Source organism: Moschus berezovskii, chromosome 14, assembly GCF_049115385.1.
Source record: "Moschus berezovskii isolate FMDL1 chromosome 14, NW_MosBer_1.0, whole genome shotgun sequence".
NCBI classification, from domain to species: domain Eukaryota; kingdom Metazoa; phylum Chordata; class Mammalia; order Artiodactyla; family Moschidae; genus Moschus; species Moschus berezovskii.
The window spans coordinates 19435560-19455479 of NC_142473.1; the positions used below are offsets into that span (position 1 = coordinate 19435560).

The 19920-nt window shown below is 46.0% G+C and overlaps 1 protein-coding gene across 9 annotated transcripts in view; it reads right to left on the reverse strand.

Annotated features, from left to right (window-relative positions):
* Positions 1–19920, reverse strand: part of AMOTL1 (angiomotin like 1) — a 199993-nt gene that overhangs the window by 67584 nt on the left and 112489 nt on the right. For all 9 annotated transcript variants that reach the window (XM_055422933.2, XM_088842902.1, XM_055422929.2 and 6 more), the window contains one exon: positions 15958–16891. In XM_055422933.2, the coding sequence (XP_055278908.1) occupies positions 15958–16891 (934 nt within the window). The remainder of the gene's footprint in view (positions 1–15957; positions 16892–19920) is intronic.

Here is a 19920-nt window from a genome sequence, read left to right on the forward strand (position 1 = left end):
GTAGACAGATCAGGGCGAGCGGGACCGAGAGGAGCAGATCAAGTGGAAGAAAGCAAGTGGACACAGAGCCCAGACGGCAGGAACAGTATGAGATGAGGCCAGAGGGATGGGCGTGGGCCTCTGGGAGCCAAAGCCAGAACTTCCCTTGGAGTGTGAAGAGGGCAGGGGAGGAGCTGTCTTCATGCCTGTGGGTGGGATGTATGTTGGCAAGGATGGACCAAAGGTGCCCAGTGAGGAAACCTGGGAAAGACTGAAGGCAAAAGGAGAAGGGGGTGACAGAAGATGAGATGGTCAGATAGCATCACCGACTCCATGGACGTAAATTAGAGCAAACTCCAGGAGACAGTGCAGGACACAAGAGCGTGCTGCCATCACGGGGTCACAGACAGATACGACCTAGTGACTGAACAACAGCAACAACAGCCAGGTTAAGAAAAACACAGGTGTCCCTTGATGGTTCGAATTCTGGTACTAACTTCTTTATCTGTACCCATGAATTTTCACCTCCAATCTCCCCTTCTGAAGGATCCCCACCTCCTGATTCTGTTAATCGGTTTCATAAGAATCACTGTATTTTCTTCCAGCCTACGCCAAGAGCTCCTAACAACAACTCTATAGTATAAACAGCAAAGATAGTCTTGGCATCTAGTTCTCCAACCATGGCTATCTCTCTTCTGCAGACTTGGGGAAACTGGTGTTCTTGTTTACCCCTTCAACCTTTAGGTCTCAGTCTGGGAACTGGGGTGCTAAGAATTATCAGCAACCCCCAAATCACTGACTTCTTTATATCAAAGGGTTGAGCTCCTTCTAGTCCGTAACAGTTTGACGTGTTACCTCCGTTCCTTTTGATCCTCCGGGGCCAAATCTCTCAGAACTACCTCCTTTTATCCTCAGAGGTCATCTGATCTTATATTTCCTTTGAGTATATTTGCTGCAGTGTTTTTGGACCATGTCAGCCTCCATATCTCTCATTGTGCAAGTATATCTTAGAGCATTAAGCATCCTCTGAATGCTGACTTCTGCAGCTAAACATCAAACTCTAGAAGGTTGTCACCTTAGCCCTCCCTACATGGAGATGCAAACACCCCTAAAGATGACCTCAGAAGAAACCCAGGGATCCCACCAGAGTGACTAACCACTGGCTCTGTTCTGGTAACCAACATCAGAGTGCTCCACCAGGCTCCCAAGCTAGTTTCCAACTAGATCTCCTCACGGTTTTGATCTAGGAGCCCATCCATTTCATGTTAAAATAGCTAGGATCTAAGTTCCTCGAGTCAAAGAGGGAACCATGGAGCTTAAGGTGGTTCTTTACTCCTTAAGGGCCACAAATTTCAGAAAAGAGTGCTCGGGATGGGGCGGTGTAAACCCTCCCCCTTCTCTCCCTTTCCACACCTACGATTCCTATCTGAACTTCTCATTAGAAACAAAGCTTTTCTGAAGTTTGATGAATTTGTGCCCCTTCTACACTGAAGTATATGTGAATGTGTTGTCCCGTGTGCATAAGGATGTCTCTGTGTACGAGGTCCAACTCCATAGTGAGAGTGAAATGCCCTTGGCTGCCTTTCGCCCACCTTTCACCCCCATCACAGGGATTCCTATCAGTTGTGGACCCAAAACACCACAGGTCCTTTGTGAGTAAGTGCATTCCTGCAACCTGACTAAATTCTACAGTGTATTTTTCATGCAAAGAGGTTACCTTGACCAGAGACAAAATATCACAAATTACACTGCCTCGATCCAAAGGCAGATACCCATTCCCATCTCCAAGTTCTCCCTTCCCACTTCATCCAACGCAAACAATAAGCATGGCATGTCTCCTTGGAGCTGGGGTGGGCAGAGATGAAGCATCAGGGCCCCAACAGGACTTGCCCTCTGACCCTTCAGGCAGGGGCTTCAGGGTGGGGCTTCTACCTTTTGACATTTACTGGGCTCTGGCATTTAAAACTCACAGGCAAGGATGGGCCTATGTTCTCGGTCATCTTCCCTTATATAACAAAAGGGAAGTTTTCATAATGCCAGCCTAAGTCATCCATGATGGTGACTAGCCACCTGAGTGGCAATGCAGGAAAAAGGTTCTTGCCAAGTTCAGGGACAGAAAGAATGGGTTTTTCAAAATAGGAAGTCTTTTATGATAAATAGAGAACACTGGCTTCAAAAAATAACCTGATTACACATTCAAGAAGCATGGTATTACAATGGACGATGTATAGCCAGGAGAGCAAACTACTGTTCCTTGGCTCTGCTCCTCAGTCACTGGGGCGGGTGGCCTCAAAGGTCCATACAAGGTAGATCTGGATGAGAGTAAATGAAGCGGAAAGAACGGTGGTGGGCGGGGAGGGGGACACAGGAAAATGTCACACACCATCAGACCAGTGCTATGAATCAAGATATCCTCCGCTTCCAAAGATAATCCTCCTGATCGGCCACCATTAGGGTAAAGACTTCTTCGCAATGGGGACACAGAGAAAGAAGAAAAAGAGGAGATGGAAACCAATATTTACTGAGAAACTACCTTGTATAGAATTCTGTGCTGTGCTGTGCTTAGTCGCTCAGTGGTGTCCGACTCTTTGCAACCCAATGGACTCAGCCCGCCAGATTCCTCTGTCCATGGGAATTCTTCAGGCAAGAATACTGGAGTGGGTTGCCACGCCCTACTCCAGAGGATCTTCCTGACCCAGGAACTGAACCGGAGTCTTATGCATTGCATGCAGACTTTACCAGCTGAGCTTGTAAACGCAAGCCCAGAATTCTATGCCACAACTGTCTATTTGACTATAGCTTACTTCCTCTGTTGGGGCTTCTTGGTGCCTCAGATGGTAAAGAATCTCCCTGCAATGTGGGAGACCTGGGTTCAATCCTTGGGTCGGGAAGATCCCCTGGAGAAGGGAATGGCTTTCCACTCCAGTATTCTTGCCTGGAGAATTCCCATGGACAGAGGAGCCTGGTGGGCTACAGTCCATACGGTCACAACTGAGTGACTAACACTTTCACTTACTTCCTCTGTTAGAATGTGAAGGCAGAGAGCTGTTACTTGACATCATTTGTCTCGGTATCCTGGGACCATACCATCACTTGGCTTAAGTTAAAGGACTTAAGGAGTTAATATGTATAAAGCTGGGCACAAATTAAGCACTGGACAAATGTTAGCTATTACCACTATAATTATAATTAGTATCATCTGTATCCCATACAAGGCTGAGCACTGAAGAATTGATACATTTGAACTGTGGTGCTGCTGAAGATGGAGAAGGCAATGGCAAACCACTCCAGTACCCCTGCCTAGAAAATTCCATGGATGGAGGAGCCTGGTAGGCTGCAGTCCGTGGGGTCGCTAAGAGTCGGATACGACTGAGCAACTTCACTTTCACTTTTCACTTTCACACATTGGAGAAGGAAATGGCAACCCACTCCAGTGTTCTTGCCTGGAGAATCCCAGGGACGAGGGAGCCTGGTGGGCTGCCGTCTGTGGGGTCACACAGAGTTGGACACGACTGAAGTGACTTAGCAGCAGCAGCAGCTGCTGAAGACTCTTGAGAGTCCCTTGGACTACAAGGAGATCAAACCAGTCAATCCTAAAGGAAATCAACCTTGAATATTCACTGGAAGGACTGATGCTGAAGCTGAAGCTCCAATACTTTGGCCACCTGATGCGAAGAGCTGACTCACTGGAAAAGACCCTGGTGCTGGGACAGATTGAGGGCAAGAGGAGAAGCGGGCGACAGAGGATGGGATGGTTGGATGGCATCACCGACTCAATGGATGTGAATTTGAGCAAAGTCCAGGAGACAGTGGAGGACACGGGAGTCTGACATGCTGCAGTAAAGAGTCGGACATGACTCAGTGACTGAACGACAACAACCCAGAACCGAGCGCTGAGAGTGGCTTTCGTGAGAAGTCCAATAATCTTCTGTTAGGCTAACACTTACTGGGCACTTCTGACTCCAGCCCCTGCAGTATGCACTGCTACACACATCATATCACCTTGACCTTCGTAACTGCCTTATAAAACAGGCATCACTATCGCGTCTCTGTATTCAGATGAGAAAACAAGGCACAAGACGACGGTCTGTGCTAAGTCGCTTCGGTCGTGTCCAGCCCTTTGCAACCCCATGGCCTGGAGCCCTCCAAGCTCCTCTGTCCATGGAATTCTCCAAGCAAGAATACTGGAGTGGGTTGCTTTTTCCTTCTCCAAAACAAAATAGAACAGAGATAACAGAAACATAAAGAAGATCCAAGCACAGGCTTTGGAATTCCAGCGCCTGCAGCTCACTCGTTCCCTGAACAGTGTGGGGGAACACAGGGAGGACAGGCAGGCGCCCCGTGACCTCTGCTTCCAGGTCCCAGAGGCTCAGTCTGAGTGACCACCATGTCCCTGACTCACTAGCAAAAGCATCAGAGCTTTCCGTAGGTTCGAGCCGCCTCAGGGGAAGCATAAAGGCTAGAAACCTGCCCCTGTGTTGTTCTCTTGGACTGTTACTTACCTTCAATGCTATTGTCTTTAATGTCTCTTCTACAGAAGCATTCAACTAACACTATTAAGGGTCTAACACCATCTACCAGAAAGCACAACTCATCACCTTGCTTTATCCTCACACACACCAAGGATTCAACTAACACTATTAAGGGTCTAACACCATCTGCCAGGAAGCACAACTCATCACCCTGCTTTATCCTCACACACCCCAAGGCAGGACCACCACCAGGTTCTGCTCCTTTCTCACGGAATTGCAGAAATCCTGGAACAATGAAGAAAGGGATCTTTTCCCACCTGCCACTGAACTGACTATTAAATACATTTGAGCAGGGCTGGAAGAGCCTATTCCCCCCAAGTCCACAGTGAGGTCTTAGAAGCAAGAATCAAGGAGCATTTAAAGAGCCACATCTGGGCTTTCCCTGGTGGTCCAGTGGTTAAGACTTCACCTTCCAATGCAGAGGGTGCGGGTTTGAGCCCTGGTCAGGGAACTAAGATTCCACATGCCTCGTGACCAAAAAACTCAAACCATAAACCAGAAGCAATACTGTAAGTAATTCAATAAAGACTTAAAAATGATCCACATCAAAAACATTTTTAATAAAAAAACAAAGAGCCACATCTATGATTCAAAGTAGGGTCATACAGGGAATATATATGGGCTGACCTTCCATCATCAATGATTTGGACCACGACTTTAAAAATGATCCACATCAAAAAAATTTTAATAAAAAAACAAAGAGCCGCATCTATGATTCAAAATAGGGTCATACAGGGAATATATATGGGCTGATCTTCCATCATTAATGACTTGGGACCGTGACACATAGCCTGACCCAGAATCTGCACTCATTTCTTGCTTCCTAATTTGCAACCCTGCCCGACTCACACTTCTGACAACCTACCATCACTGGCCTATGTCATGTTTTTGTTCTCTTGAATTTTTATTTAAATATCATTTAATTTTTCATACATTATTATTCTTCCTAATTAGTAGCACGCATGTTTTCTGAGGGTAGAAAATTACGACTTACACTAAATTGGTACCCAGTACATTTTCGTCAGTTCATTTGACCCCAGAGCCCCACAGCAAGTTAGGAGGTCATATATGCTTTATGAACTTCAACACTGTTTTATTGAGGAAGAGACCTCTGGTATTTATATTTGATCTGGACAATATAGTTAGAATCTCCAGTCATGACACTGCCAATTTAATAACACAGCTCCATGTCACTTCCTTTCTCATACACAAAATGCAGCTCAAGACTGAAGTGATAATGGATTAGGGAAGCACGATCATTGGGGACAGCTACTACTCAATAGTCCCTTTGCTTCTCTCTGCAAACAACAAGTCTTCATAAATAAGCTTGTTTACATATTCTCTTAAAAAAATTTTTTTTGGGCCATGCTTCACAGCATGTGGGATCCCCAACCAGGGATCAAACCCATGACCCCTGCATTGGAAGCACAGTCTTAACCACTGAACTACCAGGGAAGTTCCCATAAATAAGCTTGTTTAAACATTTGTATTTACATTACACCTAACACCACCCTTTATGGCAGAAAGTGAAGAGGAACTAAAAAGCCTCTTGATAAAAGTAAAAGAGGAGAGTGAAAAAGTTGGCTTAAAGCTTAACATTCAGAAAACTAAGATTATGGCATCTGGTCCCATCACTTCATGGGAAATAGATGGGGAAACAGTGGAAACAGTGTCAGGCTTTATTTTTTAGGGCTCCAAAATCACTGCAGATGCTGATTGCAGCCATGAAATTAAAAGACGCTTACTCCTTGGAAGGAAAGTTATGACCAACCTAGATAACATATTAAAAAGCAGAGACATTACTTTGCCAACAAAGGTCCATCTAGTCAAGGCTATGGTTTTTCCGGTGGTCATGTATGGATGTGAGAGTTGGACTGTGAAGAAAGCTGATCGCCGAAGAATTGATGTTTTTGAACTGTGGTGTTGGAGAAGACTCTTGAGAGTCCCTTGGACTGCAAGGAGATCCAACTAGTCCATCCTAAAGGCGATCAGTCCTGGGTGATCATTGGAGGGACTGATGCTGAAGCTGAAACTCCAATACTTTGGCCACCTGTTGTGAAGAACTGATTCATTTGAAAAGCCCCTGATGCTGGGAGGGATTGGGGGCAGGAGAAGAAGGGGACGACAGAGGATGAGATGGCTGGATGGCATCACCGACTCGATGGACATGAACTTGGGTAAACTCCAGGAGCTGGTGATGGACAGAGAGGCCTGGCGTGCTGTGATTCATGGGGTCGCAAAGAGTTGGACACGACTGAGTGACTGAACTGAACTGAACGGTATGGAAGTTCCTTAAAAAAACTAAAAATACAGTTACCCCATGATCCATCAATCCTGCTCCCGAGCATATATCCAGTAAACACAAGAACCAATTTGAAAAGACACACGCACTTCAATGTCCACAGCAGCACTACTTAAAATAGCCAAGACATGGAAGCCACCTAAGTGTCCATCCGCAGATGAATGGATGAAGAAGCTGTGATAAGCGTACACAGTTGAATATTACTCAGCCATAAAAAGAAAGAAGTGCCATTTGCAGCAATCTCTAGGATGGGCCTAGAGATTCTCATACCAAGAGAAGTCAGACAAACACAAATATATGATATCACCTGTAACTGAAATCTTAAAAAAATGAAACAAATGACCTGACTGGCAAAACAGAAATCAACTCACAGACACAGAAAACAAACTTATGGTTACCAAAGAGGGGAAGGCTTGGGGTGGGGAGGGTAGATAAATTAAGAGTTTGGAATTAGCAGATATAAATTACTATACATAAAACAGATAACAAAGTCTTATGGTACAGCACAGGGAACGATATTCAATAGCAGAAAAAAAATTTAATGTAGTAAGTATAATGTATAAATGAATCGCTTTGCTTTAGAGCAGAAACTAACACAAACAACACTGTCAGTTCAGTTCAGTCGCTCAGTCGTGTCCGACTCTCTGCGACCCCATGAATCACAGCACACCAGGCCTCCCTGTCCATCACCAACTCCTGGAGTTCACTCAAACTCATGTCCATCGAGTCAGTGATGCCATCCAGCCATCTCATTCTCTGTCGTCCCCGTCTCCTCCCACCCCCAATCCCTCCCAGCATCTGACTCTTTTCCAGTGAGTCAACTCGTCGCATGAGGTGGCCAAAGTATTGGGAGTTTCAGCTTTAGCATCAGTCCTTCAATTTTTAAAAACGGGTTAACTAAAACATATTTTTTAATTAATTTCACCCGTTTCTTTTAAGTTTATAAAAGTGTGGCTGTGAGAAAATTTTTAATTAGATATCTGACCCACGTTATATTTCTTTTTTAAAGGATGTCAACGTCTTTATTTTTTTAATTTAGCATTTTAAATTTTTAAATTCTTATTAGAGTATAGCTGATTTACAATGTCATGTTAGTTTCTGCTGTACAGCAAAGTAAATCAGTTACACACACAGGCACACACACACATCTAAAAAAGAGTGGATATATATATATACACACACACATATATATATATGTATACATATACAGATATATATATACAAATGTATCTCCACTCTTTTTTAGATTCTTTTCCCACATAGGTCATTACAGAGTATTGAGTAGAGTTCCCTGTACTATACAGCAGGTCCTTACCAGTTATCTATTTTATACATAGTGGCGTCTATACATCAGTTCCAATCTTCCAATTTATCCCTCCCCTCTCCCTCCTCAACAGTATATTTCCATTGTTCAGCACTGCTCTGGTCCACACTACATGTACACCAAAAGGCTTCATTTTGGAAACAATTCCAGAATTCAGTGAGCAACAGAGCAATTCACGCAAACAGACCAGTAGTCCCCACTCTACTAACCTCAGATCTTCATTGATAATGGTGACCAGCAACCTGTACTCAAAATATTAAACTATATGTTTTGGGGGCTTCCCAGGTGGCTCAGGGGTAAAGAATCCGCCTGCCAACACACGAGACGCAGGTTCTGTCCCTGGGACGGGAAGATCCCCTGGAGAAGGACCTGGCAACCCACTCCAGTATTCTTGCCTGGAAAATCCCATGGACAGAAGAGCCTGGTGGGCTACAGTCCATGGGTCACAAAAGAGTCGGACATGACTTAGTGACTAAACAACATGTTTATCTACAATTAGGCCATTGTGCTAATATTTAATATGGCTTGTGTGATTGCCAAAAGTTGTCTAAAACATAATAGGAAAAGAGACATCAATGGATAAACAGATGAAGGATGTGTGACCAAGTAATTCAAAAGAGAAAATGCAAACAGCTAAATAAATTTCCCAAAGCAAAGTTACTAATAGACAACTAAAATCAATACAACTTTTTTCAATTTATCAATATTGGGGTCACACAGAGTCAGACACGACTGAAGTGATGCAGCAGCAGCAACAATCAGTTCAATGAATGTTTACTGAGCTTCAAAGCAAAGATTCTTTAAAGTTCTCAGGACATGATACATATTAAGACTTTGCTTGAGTAAAACACCACAGAAAAATGACTAGAAGGAACTTGACAAAAGGACAGAATGACTATCTCCAGATGACAAATTCATGGACTTTTTTTTCTTCCTATTTTTCTATTCTTTATGTAATTTCTACAATGAACATGGGTAGCTATTCAAAAAATTCTGCACTAATATATATGTTCATCATAGAAAAACAGAATCTGTCTGCAATGCGGGAGACCTGGGTTCGATCCCTGGGTTGGGAAGATCCCCTGGAGAAGGGAAAGGCTACCCACTCCAGTATTCTGGCCTGGAGAATTCCATAGACTGTACAGTCCCTGGAGTCACAAGGAGTCAGACATGACTGAGCGACTTTCACTTATAGAAAAATTAGGAAATAGATATGTCAAAAATCAGCACTGTTATTTTAATAATCAGAGGAAGTAAACAAAACAAAATAATCTAAAAATGAGGTGAAAATAACAAATGTCTAGGTTCAATTTTTAAGACTTCTCCCTCAGTAAAAATACCTCTTATTTATCTAGCAGTTTCCAATTTATTTTCTTATACTTTCTGATTGTGAAAGCAACAGTTGAACAGAGTATTTAAGAGTGGTTTTGTCTGGATAATGGAACTGAAGGCAATTTCTATTTCCCTTCTTTACCATTTTTTAAGAAGTGGGAGTTATCTATATTACTAGATTTTTGACAATGAAAGTGTTTCATTGGTGTAAGGAAGAAAATCAGTTACTTTTAGGAAACATCGGCCACAACAAATTGCAGATAAGGAAACTGAGGCTCTGAGAACTTAAGCAATTTGCTACAAAGTGGAAGAGCCAGGACTTAAAACCCCTCAAATCTTCTTTCCCCAAACCCACAGCCTTCCCACCTGGACCCCTTCGGTGGCGCTGACACAGGACTCTCAAGTGTTCAGACTGAGACTGAAACTAGACTCTTGGGTAAACTAAGACCCAAACTATTGCTAGGCAGGATGCACACGGATGATCCTCTTGTCTGGAGAAGCCACGCATTTAATGCACTGCAGCTGGAGTTGTGTTACATTTCCTGAGAAAGCAACCTAAACTTGACCCCAGCCTTTTGAAATTCCCACACCACAGAGCCGCTCCTCACAATAAACAGGGCATTTTACTTGGCTCACCCAGCCACAATTCAGCTTAAAAATTGTACGAACTAGTAAATGTTAATGCTGGTATTCAAAACACATGTTTAGCTGGTGGAATTTAAAAAAACACTCCCTGGCCTCATTTTTGTTCAGAGTAACGCATGGTGGTTAATCCAAAAGCTTTGGGTCTGGCTCACCTTTTAATGCCACATAGCAATTCATTTTTGTTAACTATCTAAACTGCAAATCAGCACTTTGTAAACACGCTCACTCCAAAAATCCCCCTTCCTCCTCCAGCCATTTGCAACTCAGAGTAAGAGGGGGCCACCAAACATTCTCTGTTGTACTGTACAGACGTTTGAGACCTCACAACCACCTGGAGTAAAGCTGCCCTTCAGCCCGAATTCTCACGCTTGTTCACAGGGTAAACTGCACTCTGGCCGCTCTGCTGGGTCGGCGTGGGTTCCTGGCGAGAGGCATGGTTTCTCTCTCATCGGCCACATGGGCTCCAGGGCTCTGTCCTCTTTGCTACCTCCCTCCCCCCTGCACACATTCCCAGGGAGCATGGGGCTTCCCTGGTGGCTCAGATAGTGAAGAATCCACCTGCAATGCAGGAGACCCAGGATCCATCCCTGGGTCGGGAAGATCCCCTGGAGGACGGCATTACATCCCACTCCAGTACTCTTGCCTGGAGAATCCCAGGGACAGAGGAGTCTGGAGGGCTATAGTCCACGCGGTCGCAGAATGTTGGACACGACTGAAGCACCCGAGCACCAGAGAGCATCAGGAACTTTGTGCTAAATAAAACCAAACCAGGGGGTTTTTCTAGAGGAAAATCCACAGTGAATTTTCTAAGAAAAACATGCGTGATTTGGGAGGCTGAACACACCACAGGGTCCCTCCTCCATGAATGCAGGAAACCATGAGCCCCCTGAACTGATGGGAAGGATGGCAGTGTTGATGGCTGGCCTGTGAAGAGACGAAGCAAGCGTGTTCTGTGGAAGGGGATCCATGGCACCACTGGCTCTGACGTCATCTCTTTTTTAATATTTATTTGGGGGATCTTTGTTGTGGCCTTTGGAATCTTTAGTTGCAGCATGCAGACTTAGCTCTGGTGTGTGAGATCTAGTTCCCCAGGATTCACTCGTGCCTTCACTTCCATTAACGGGACAGACCAGTCCATCCTAAAGGAGATCAGTCCTGAATATTCATTGTAAGGACTGATGCTGAGGCTCCAATACTTTGGCCACCTGATGTGAAGAGCGGACTCATTTGAAAAGACCCTGATGCTGGGAAAGATTGAAGGTGGGAAAAGGGGACAACAGAGGATGAGATCGCTAGATGGCATCACTGACTCAATGGGCATGAGTTTGGGTAAACTCCGGGAGTTGGTGATAGACAGGGAAGCCTGGCATGTTGCGGTCCATGGGGTTGCAGAGAGTCAGATATGACTGAGCGACTGAACTGAACTGATGAAAGTCAAGGATGCCTTGACCGGTGCCGTCTCCACGGGGTTTCCCACAAGAAGAGACCATAACCTGCCACACATCTCCCATGGTCCGCAGATCAGAGATGGTGAGAGAATTCGTAAGCTATGGTAAATCAGTAATGAAGGCCAGAACTCCAGGTTCTTACTCATCCTAAGCTCTGTGCCCTTCAGACCTTTCCATCTCTAGACAAAAACAGTGAAGTCTCGACAGTGTGTGATGGATGGGATGAGAGCGCTGAATATCCACAACATACTGAGCCCATCTTTGCAGCTCGAGGCCAGAACATGAGCCCAGTGATCTCAGACAAAGGCCTCCCTGACTCAAGGGTCATCCATGATGCACTGACCCAACAGCCGATAGCTTCCCAAACCATCACCATTAATGACAAACTGATAACCTGTTAAGCACAAGAGAAGGTGACAGTAAAGTTAAAGGGAGACCTGCTCTTCTCTGGGCTTCCCAGGTGCCTGAGTGGGAAAGAACCCACCTGCCATTGCAAGAGCCACTGGAGGCACGGGTTCGATCCCCGGGTTGGGAAGGTCCCCTGAAGGATGGCATGGCAACCTACCCCAGTATTCTTGCCTGGAGAATACCATAGACAGAGGAGCCTGGGGGGCTGCAGTTCCCAGGGTTGCAGAGTCGGAAATGGCTGAGCATGCGCGCAATGGCTCTTCTTTTGGGTCAAAGATAGCTTGAACATCACACCATGCTGAGCTTCAGATCCAGCCCTTGGCGCTCAGGCCACACTGAATGTGTCTGAAGCAGGGCTGGTGTGGACGCAACTCTGTTTACTCTGCTGGCCAAAGGCTGCCCTGGGGGAGCCACTCTGGCGAGCTGCGGCCAGGCTCACAAAGGCACCTTGTAGCTCTGGGGCTGAGCCTCAATGGTCTGTCTGTTACATCTTCTAGGGCATTTTGATGTGTCATGTGGACCCAGCTGCCAAGCCCGGCAACCAGCTCAAATCCTTCAGACACAGTTTCTTCCTTCTGACGTCATCACATCGAAACACATGACACCGCCCACAAATACCTGGGCAGCCCTCCAGGAACAGCTTCCTCCTCCCCCTTCCTGTCTTCCACTCACAGCATACCCATTGCCAAATGACAAAAAGCAGCAAGACCCCTTTATGCCCTGCCACGCAACCAAGAATAAGGCCCAAGAGAAGTAAGGAGACTGGGGATATTTCCAGTTTCGATCAATCTCTAGACGCCGAGTTACATGATTAAGAAAAAAAAATGTAAACTATCACAACCCAAATTCTGATATGATTCTGCAGTCATATCATACCCTACCCCAGGGATTATTGAACTCTGGCAAATCAATGTGCTAACAACCAGAGATGTGAAGATATATTTTTCCTCTTCAAACCTGATAGCTTTTAAATTTCCATTTCTCCTTGGCTTAAGGAATCATAAAAGGGTGAGAACAAGAGCTCTCCCAGGCTGCACCTGGATACCCCGGTGGGGTCACGCTGTGTCCGCTGCCTCTTGCTGCCTGTCAGGGGCCTGCAGGTCGGTACATTGCTTCAAACCTGCCACTGCCACCAAAGGCAGGGAAACGTGTCAGCAGCTGCCAAGTGAGTGACAGGCCAGCTCACTCTCTCTGCCAAGGCCCAGTCACTCTCTCTTCAGAATATGTACAGCCAAAGTAGGCCCTGCACCCAGCCATTGGGGTCACTCGGGAAAATCTCAGCTCATTTGATTTAGAATCTGAAAAATAAAGCCTCTGGCGAGAATGAAGACACAGCCGTAACAGGCAGTGAGCCACTTGTCTTCTCTTATGCTCCAGTCTCCCCAGGCAGCGCAAGCTCAGAAACATCTAAACTCTAGCAATTTCCAAATGGGTATCTCCAGAGCCAACTTCTCTCCTGAGAGTTTGCTTTCCAACTGTCTTATTTCCAACAGTGACCGTATCTAATCAATCATTAAATGATGTCAACTCTATTTTTCTTAGCATATAATGCTCCTCCATACCGATGGCCTCAAAGCTGCGCTACCCTCACCAGGTCTTATCTGGACACAACTGACCCCATCTCTGGTGGTCCTCATGGCCTCGAGGTTCCCCTTCCTCTAATTCATCCTTTGCTGCCATTAAAATCAGCCTAGTAAACATCAACACAGTCTTTGCTGAAAAACACTGGTTCTTGCAATTGTTTATGGATAAATTCTAAACTCTTTAGTATGACACTCAAAGATCTTCATCAACTGGTCTCAATTTCCTTGTCCACACACACTTTCTGCCACTTCCTACCCCGCCATGGCTCTGCATGACTACAGCTCATGCCAGACAAAATCCCCTAAGCTCTGGTCTGAAGAAATGGCCTTTCCCCTGCATAGTACCTCCTGCTACTTCACCTCTACCCCACAGCTCTGATTTATTCTTCAAGACCCAACTCAAACATCACGTCCTCCGTGCAGCTCTCCCCAAGCCCTTCAGCTGTGAGTCATACCACTCCCTCTGGTTCCCAAATGCTCTCTGTACCTTTCTATCCTAAAAGGGCACCCTGCAGCCCAAGGATCTGTTCACATGCTGGCTTCCCTGAGACGATGTTGGGAGGACCTTGAGGGTGGAAACTGTATCTTTATCTCTGAACCGAGTACAGGGCTGCACAGACTACACACGTGGTAAGTGTTCTTGAATCCAGCAGTTGGAGGAATTAGTGCGATGGAGGGAAATGGTTTTGAGAGTCAGGACACCTGAGCCTCGATCCAGCTGCCTCAGAGTTGAGTACTGCTGGAACTGAGCTTCTCATCTCTTGAATAAACAGAGCTCCTTCCCTGGTGGCTCGAACAGTAAAGAACCTGCCTGCAATGCAGGAGACTCGGGTTCAATCCCTGGTTGGGAAGATTCCTTGGAGGAGGGCGTGGCAACCCACTCCAGTACTCTTGTCTGGAGAATCCCATGGACAGAGGAGCCTGGTGGGCTACAGTCCACAGGGTCGCAAAGAGTTGGACACTACTGAGTGACTAACACTTTCACTTTTCTGCTGAATAAAGGGGTGAGGCTATATGATTTCTACATCCCTTTAGCTCCACTGTTCTAGAATTCAGACTACATTTTCCTTTAAAATCCACAATGAAGAAAGACTCTAAAAACCCCATGGTAATAACATGTTCCAGGAGTTTGGAAACTCTCCACAAAGCCAGCCAGGAAAACCGCTGCTTCTCCAGACCACTGGGCTGAGCTCCCCAGAGACAGCCAGCAACGGAGGCTCCACCCCAAACTCAGAAATCCCCACCCGCCTTCTGGGACACCTGGAGAAAATCCCCAGTTGACCTCTATTCCGTTTCACTCTATATATTTTGGCCAAAACGTTGCTTACTAAATATTGTGCACAGACGAAAAAAAAAAAACAAAACTGATGACAAAAACCTACTCTGCCTTGAAAATAATGAATGCTAAAACCATGAGTGAAACCACTAGGCTTACTGTGGAAAACAGTATGAAGATTTCTCAAAAAACTAAAAACAGAACTACCATATGACCCAGCAATTCCACTCCTGGGTACATATTTGAGAAAAATAAAAACATTAATTCAGAAAGACACATGCATCTCAGTATTCACAGCAACATTTTAGGTGGCTCAATGGTTAAAGAATCTGCCTGCTAATGCAGGAGACCCGGGTTCGATCCCTGTGTTGGGAAGATCTCCTGGAGGGAAAAATGGCAACCCACTCCAATATTCTTGCCTGGAAAAATCCCATGGACAGAGGAGCCTGGCAGGCTACAGTCCACAGGGTTGCAAAGAGTTGGACACAACTGAGCAACTGAGCACGCACCTACACAAAAGTGTTCAAAGGGGCACAGATCAAGAATCGTGTATTCACAGATGATGCAACTTCACAGAAGATAGGGAAGCAACACAAGTGTCATCAACTGACCAATGGATAAAGAAGCTGCGGTAGATACACATGATGGAATACCACTCAGTCGTATTAAAGAATGAAGGTTGGCCCATTTGCAGCAACACAGATGGACTTGGAGGGCAATCTGCTAACTGAAATAGGTCAGGCAGAGAAAGACAAGTACTTTTTGATATCACTAATACGTGGAATCTAAAAAATACAACAAACTAGCAAATGTGATATAAAAGAAGCAGACTCAAGCATACAGGGAACAAACTAGTGGTGACCAGTGGGGAGAAGCGAAGGAGGAGGGGCAGTGTAGGGGCCGGGGATTAAGACGAACAAACTATTAGCTATAAAACAGGCTACAAGGAAACACTGTGAGACATGGGGAATATAGCCAATGTTTTACAATAACTATAGACGGGGCATAATTTTTAAAACTTATGCATCGCTCTACTGTACATCTGCAAAATAGTAATAATATTATCTATCAACTATACTTCAATTAAAAGAATAAATTTTTTTTTAATTCTCTAGGCTTGATAATCACCTCGTTACCCCGTACTCTGGGGGTGGCTGGTACCTCAGGACGGCCACTTCTGTCCTCGCAGGCTGGGGGGCAGGGTAAGGCTTGACCATCTCGTGGAGCAGCCCAGGGTGCTGGTCACTGTAGAACAGTCCATGCTCCTGGGTCTTGCTGACCGGGGACACCATCTGCTTGGTCTTGAAGGGGTACTCGGGTGGAGGACCTCGGGGGTCCAGCATCTTGGTTGCAGGCTGGGCTGGGGAGGGCCCCCCTCCTGCCTTGAAAGCCTTGCCGTTCCCAGGCCCAGGGAGGTGCTGCTTGGCGCCGTTCCTCTCCAGCGACAGCTGCATGATCCTCTCGCTGAGAGAGCGGACGTGGCCCTGCTTGAGCTCCTTGAGCGCCTCGTCCTTGTGCGCCTGTCCGCTGTTGGCGCGGCTCACCGTCGGCCTGCCCTCAGTCCGGGCCTTCTGACTGGCGCCCCCGGCCATGTAGTAGCTGTGCCCCACGGCCCCTGGTTGCTGCTGCGGCGGCGGCGGCGGCGGCTGCTGTCCCCGGAAGAACTGGGACTGCGCCTTGGCCTCCTCGTACGTGGGCAGCTCCTCGTTGTTCTGCTGAGGCTGCGCGGACCGCACCTGTTTCTCCATCACCGTGTTGTCCACCTGGTGTTCCTGACCCTGCGGTTCCTGGCGTGCTGACTGGTAGACCATTTGTGGGTCTTCTTGAGCGAGGTTTTCCGTGGAAGAAAAGTTGTTGGTGGGGTGGGCTGGCCCTGCACTCCCTGTGGCCTGGTGCTGAATGGCCAGCAAGTTCATGTTCTCGGTCGGGGTGCCATAGCGCAGTTGCTCCTGGATCAGCCGCTGTAACACTGTTCCAGCTGCCGCATCCTCGGAACCTCTCATCTCCACCTCTGGGATCCTCGGGAAGTTCGGGGGGTGGAAGTTACAGAGAGGATCCTCAACTGGAAAATAAACATGGGAAAAACGTTCCATATAGGTGTATATTGTGAATAATGAACTTCCTAATGACAGAGGCATTTAAAGCGTTCCAATACCCCCGTCACCCCCATTTACCCGGCAGTTTGTCACGGGGAGCATCTCTCCAGCTCAGTGTGCCTCTCCCACCTTCCCTTCCCTCACCTCCTGCTTCCTTCTAGACCTTGGTCAGGCCTTCAAGCTCTCCACTGACCCCTTTTCTTCATCATATAGACAGTTTTTCCCATCTTAAAAAAACAAAGAAACCACCTTCTTACAGCCCAGTGTAAACTTCTAGGTGCCACCCGGCTTCTCTTCTCTCCTCTTCTAACTGTCCTCAGAAAGCAACCAACACTTGCCGTCTCCACTTTCCAAACACTCCAGCCACGGCCCGCCCTACCGCTCTGAGAGTTCAAGTTCCAGCAACACATCAAGAACACAGAGTCCCCAAACACGCTAGCTCTCTCTGGCCTCCAGGACTTTGTCCCCATTCATCCCTCTGCCTGGAAAGATGCATCTCACCACATCTTTCTTGGGAAATTCCTAGATATGCTTTGAGTGATGGCTCCAAAGCTGCCTTCTAAGTAAAACCCTTCCTGCTGCAGCCCAGGCCTGAGCCCTCCTTCTCCAACATCCAAGCTCTGTTGTCATACATCCCAAAGACCAATCATCACAAGTTGTTTAGTTGCTAAGTTGTGTCAGATGGCACTTATTTATGTACACAAGACTTTGAACATCTTAAAGGCAGAGATCATGGCTCCTCATCTGGGTCTCCCTAGCATACAACTCTACGGTTTTTCCAGTAGTCATGTATGGATGTGGGAGCTGGACCACAAAGAAAGCTGAGCACTGAAGAATTGATGCTTTTGAACTGTGGTGCTGGAGAAGACTCCTGAGAGGCCCTTGGACTGCAAGGAGATCCAACCAGTTAATCCTGAAGGAAATCAACCCTGAATATTCAATGAAAAGACTGATGCTGAAGCTGAAGCTCTAATACTTTGGCCATCTGACTCAAAGAGCTGACTCACTGGAAAAGACCCTGATGCTGGGAAAGACTGAAGGCAGGAGGAGAAGGGGACGACAGAGGATGAGATGGTTGGATGGTATCACGGACTCAGTGGACATAAGTTTGAGCCAACTCTGGGAGATGGTAAAGGACAAGGAAGTCTGGTGTGCTGTGGTCTATGGGGCCCACAGCAAACAGTTGGATTCAACTTAGCAATTGAACAACAACAAGCAACCCAGTGCCTGCATGCGATGGGTGTCAAACATTTAACCAGTCAAAGAGTGCCATGAAATATATAATTTACACCTTTTCACAAAAGTACTCAGGAGGAGTGTATTGAGGATATTTATAGAGGTAGGCTAGTAAATATTCTACTACTTACTACTAAGACTCTGAGCAAATCACTTGCTGTCTTTGGGCTCAAAATCCTTGCCTCTAAATGGAGGGAGCTAAGCGAGCCCATCTCTAAGTAGCTTTCAGCCCTACAATTCCAAGCAGTGATGGCTCTGTGTTTTTATATATACGACGGACACATCATTTTCCCCCAAACCATCTCTCTTCCCCAAAGTTGCCTTTTTTCTGATAAATGGCATCCTTATCTATGATCAAAGAGTCATCCAGATATAAAGTGCAGATACAATTTTGTCCCTTCTGTTTCCTTTGCTCCCTCCATTTTTTTAAAGAAGTTTTTTTTTAAATTGTTGAATTGTAGAAGTACTTTATTCATTTATTTATCTATGTTTTTGGCCACACCACATGGCATGTGGGATCTTAGTTCCCGAACCAGTGGTCAAATCCACGTCCCCTGCGTTGGAAGCACGGAGTCAGAACCACTGGACTGCCAGAGAAGTCCTGTTTGCTCCCTACATTTAATCAAGTGCCAAGCTAGGTTTTCAGTTTACAGTAAAATAAGAAAAAAATGAAAGGTGGTGTGATACTCTTACAGGATCAATAAATATACACATAATCACACAGATATATGTGTATATACCTAGAGACACATAAACTGAGTTTACTACCTTCTTTTAGCAGGGGCTGCTATCAAGGACTGCATTCCTCTTACACTTTTTGGTATTAAAATATGAGAAAAGGTGACAGTAGATGACATTTTGAGTGTCCCTGTAACAGCAGAGACTGCAGCCCCAGCTTCTATGCCCTCAACCGTTCCCTGGGTTCCAGCTCCTCTAACCAGTTGCTGAATGTCCTGAACAGCCTAACATCCAGCCTTGTCTCTGGCCTTGTCTTCCAATCAACAGTGTATTTATTAGCTGCCTTCTGCTACTAGAATTCTCTAGCACCAGGGAACAGACAGCCTTATCTTATCACATGCTGTGAACGCACTGTCTAGAACACTACCACAACACAAAAGGCATTCAGGAGAGAACTGTTGGAGGGCGGGAGATATCTTAGAAGTTTGGGGTTAACATATACACACTGCTGCTGCTGCTCAGTCACTTCAGTCGTGTCCGACTCTGTGTGACCCCATAGACGGAAGCCCACCAGGCTCCCCCGTCCCTGGGATTCTCCAGGCAAGAACACTGGAGTGGGTTGCCATTTCCTTCTCCAATGTGTGAAAGTGAAAAGGGAAAGTGAAGTCGCTCAGTCGTGTCCGACCCTTAGCAACCCCACGGACTGCAGTCCACCAGGCTCCTCCATCCATGGGATTTTCTAGGCAAGAGTACTGGAGTGGTTTCCCAGTGCCTTCTCCGAACATATACACACTTCTATGTATGAAATCAGTATACAAGGACCTACTGCATAGCACAGGGAACTGTATTTGATGTCTTATAATAACCTATAATGGGAACAAACCTGAAAAATAACCGACATATACAGATAGATAGATATAACTGAATCGCTTCGCTATACACTTGAAATTAGCACAGCATTGTAAATTAACTACACTTCAATTAAAAAAAACGGTTTAAAAAAGGGGAAAGAATTGCTGAGTAAAGCACTCAACAGACCGGTTCCTGAAGCTCACCTCTGATCTACTCCCCATGACCTCAG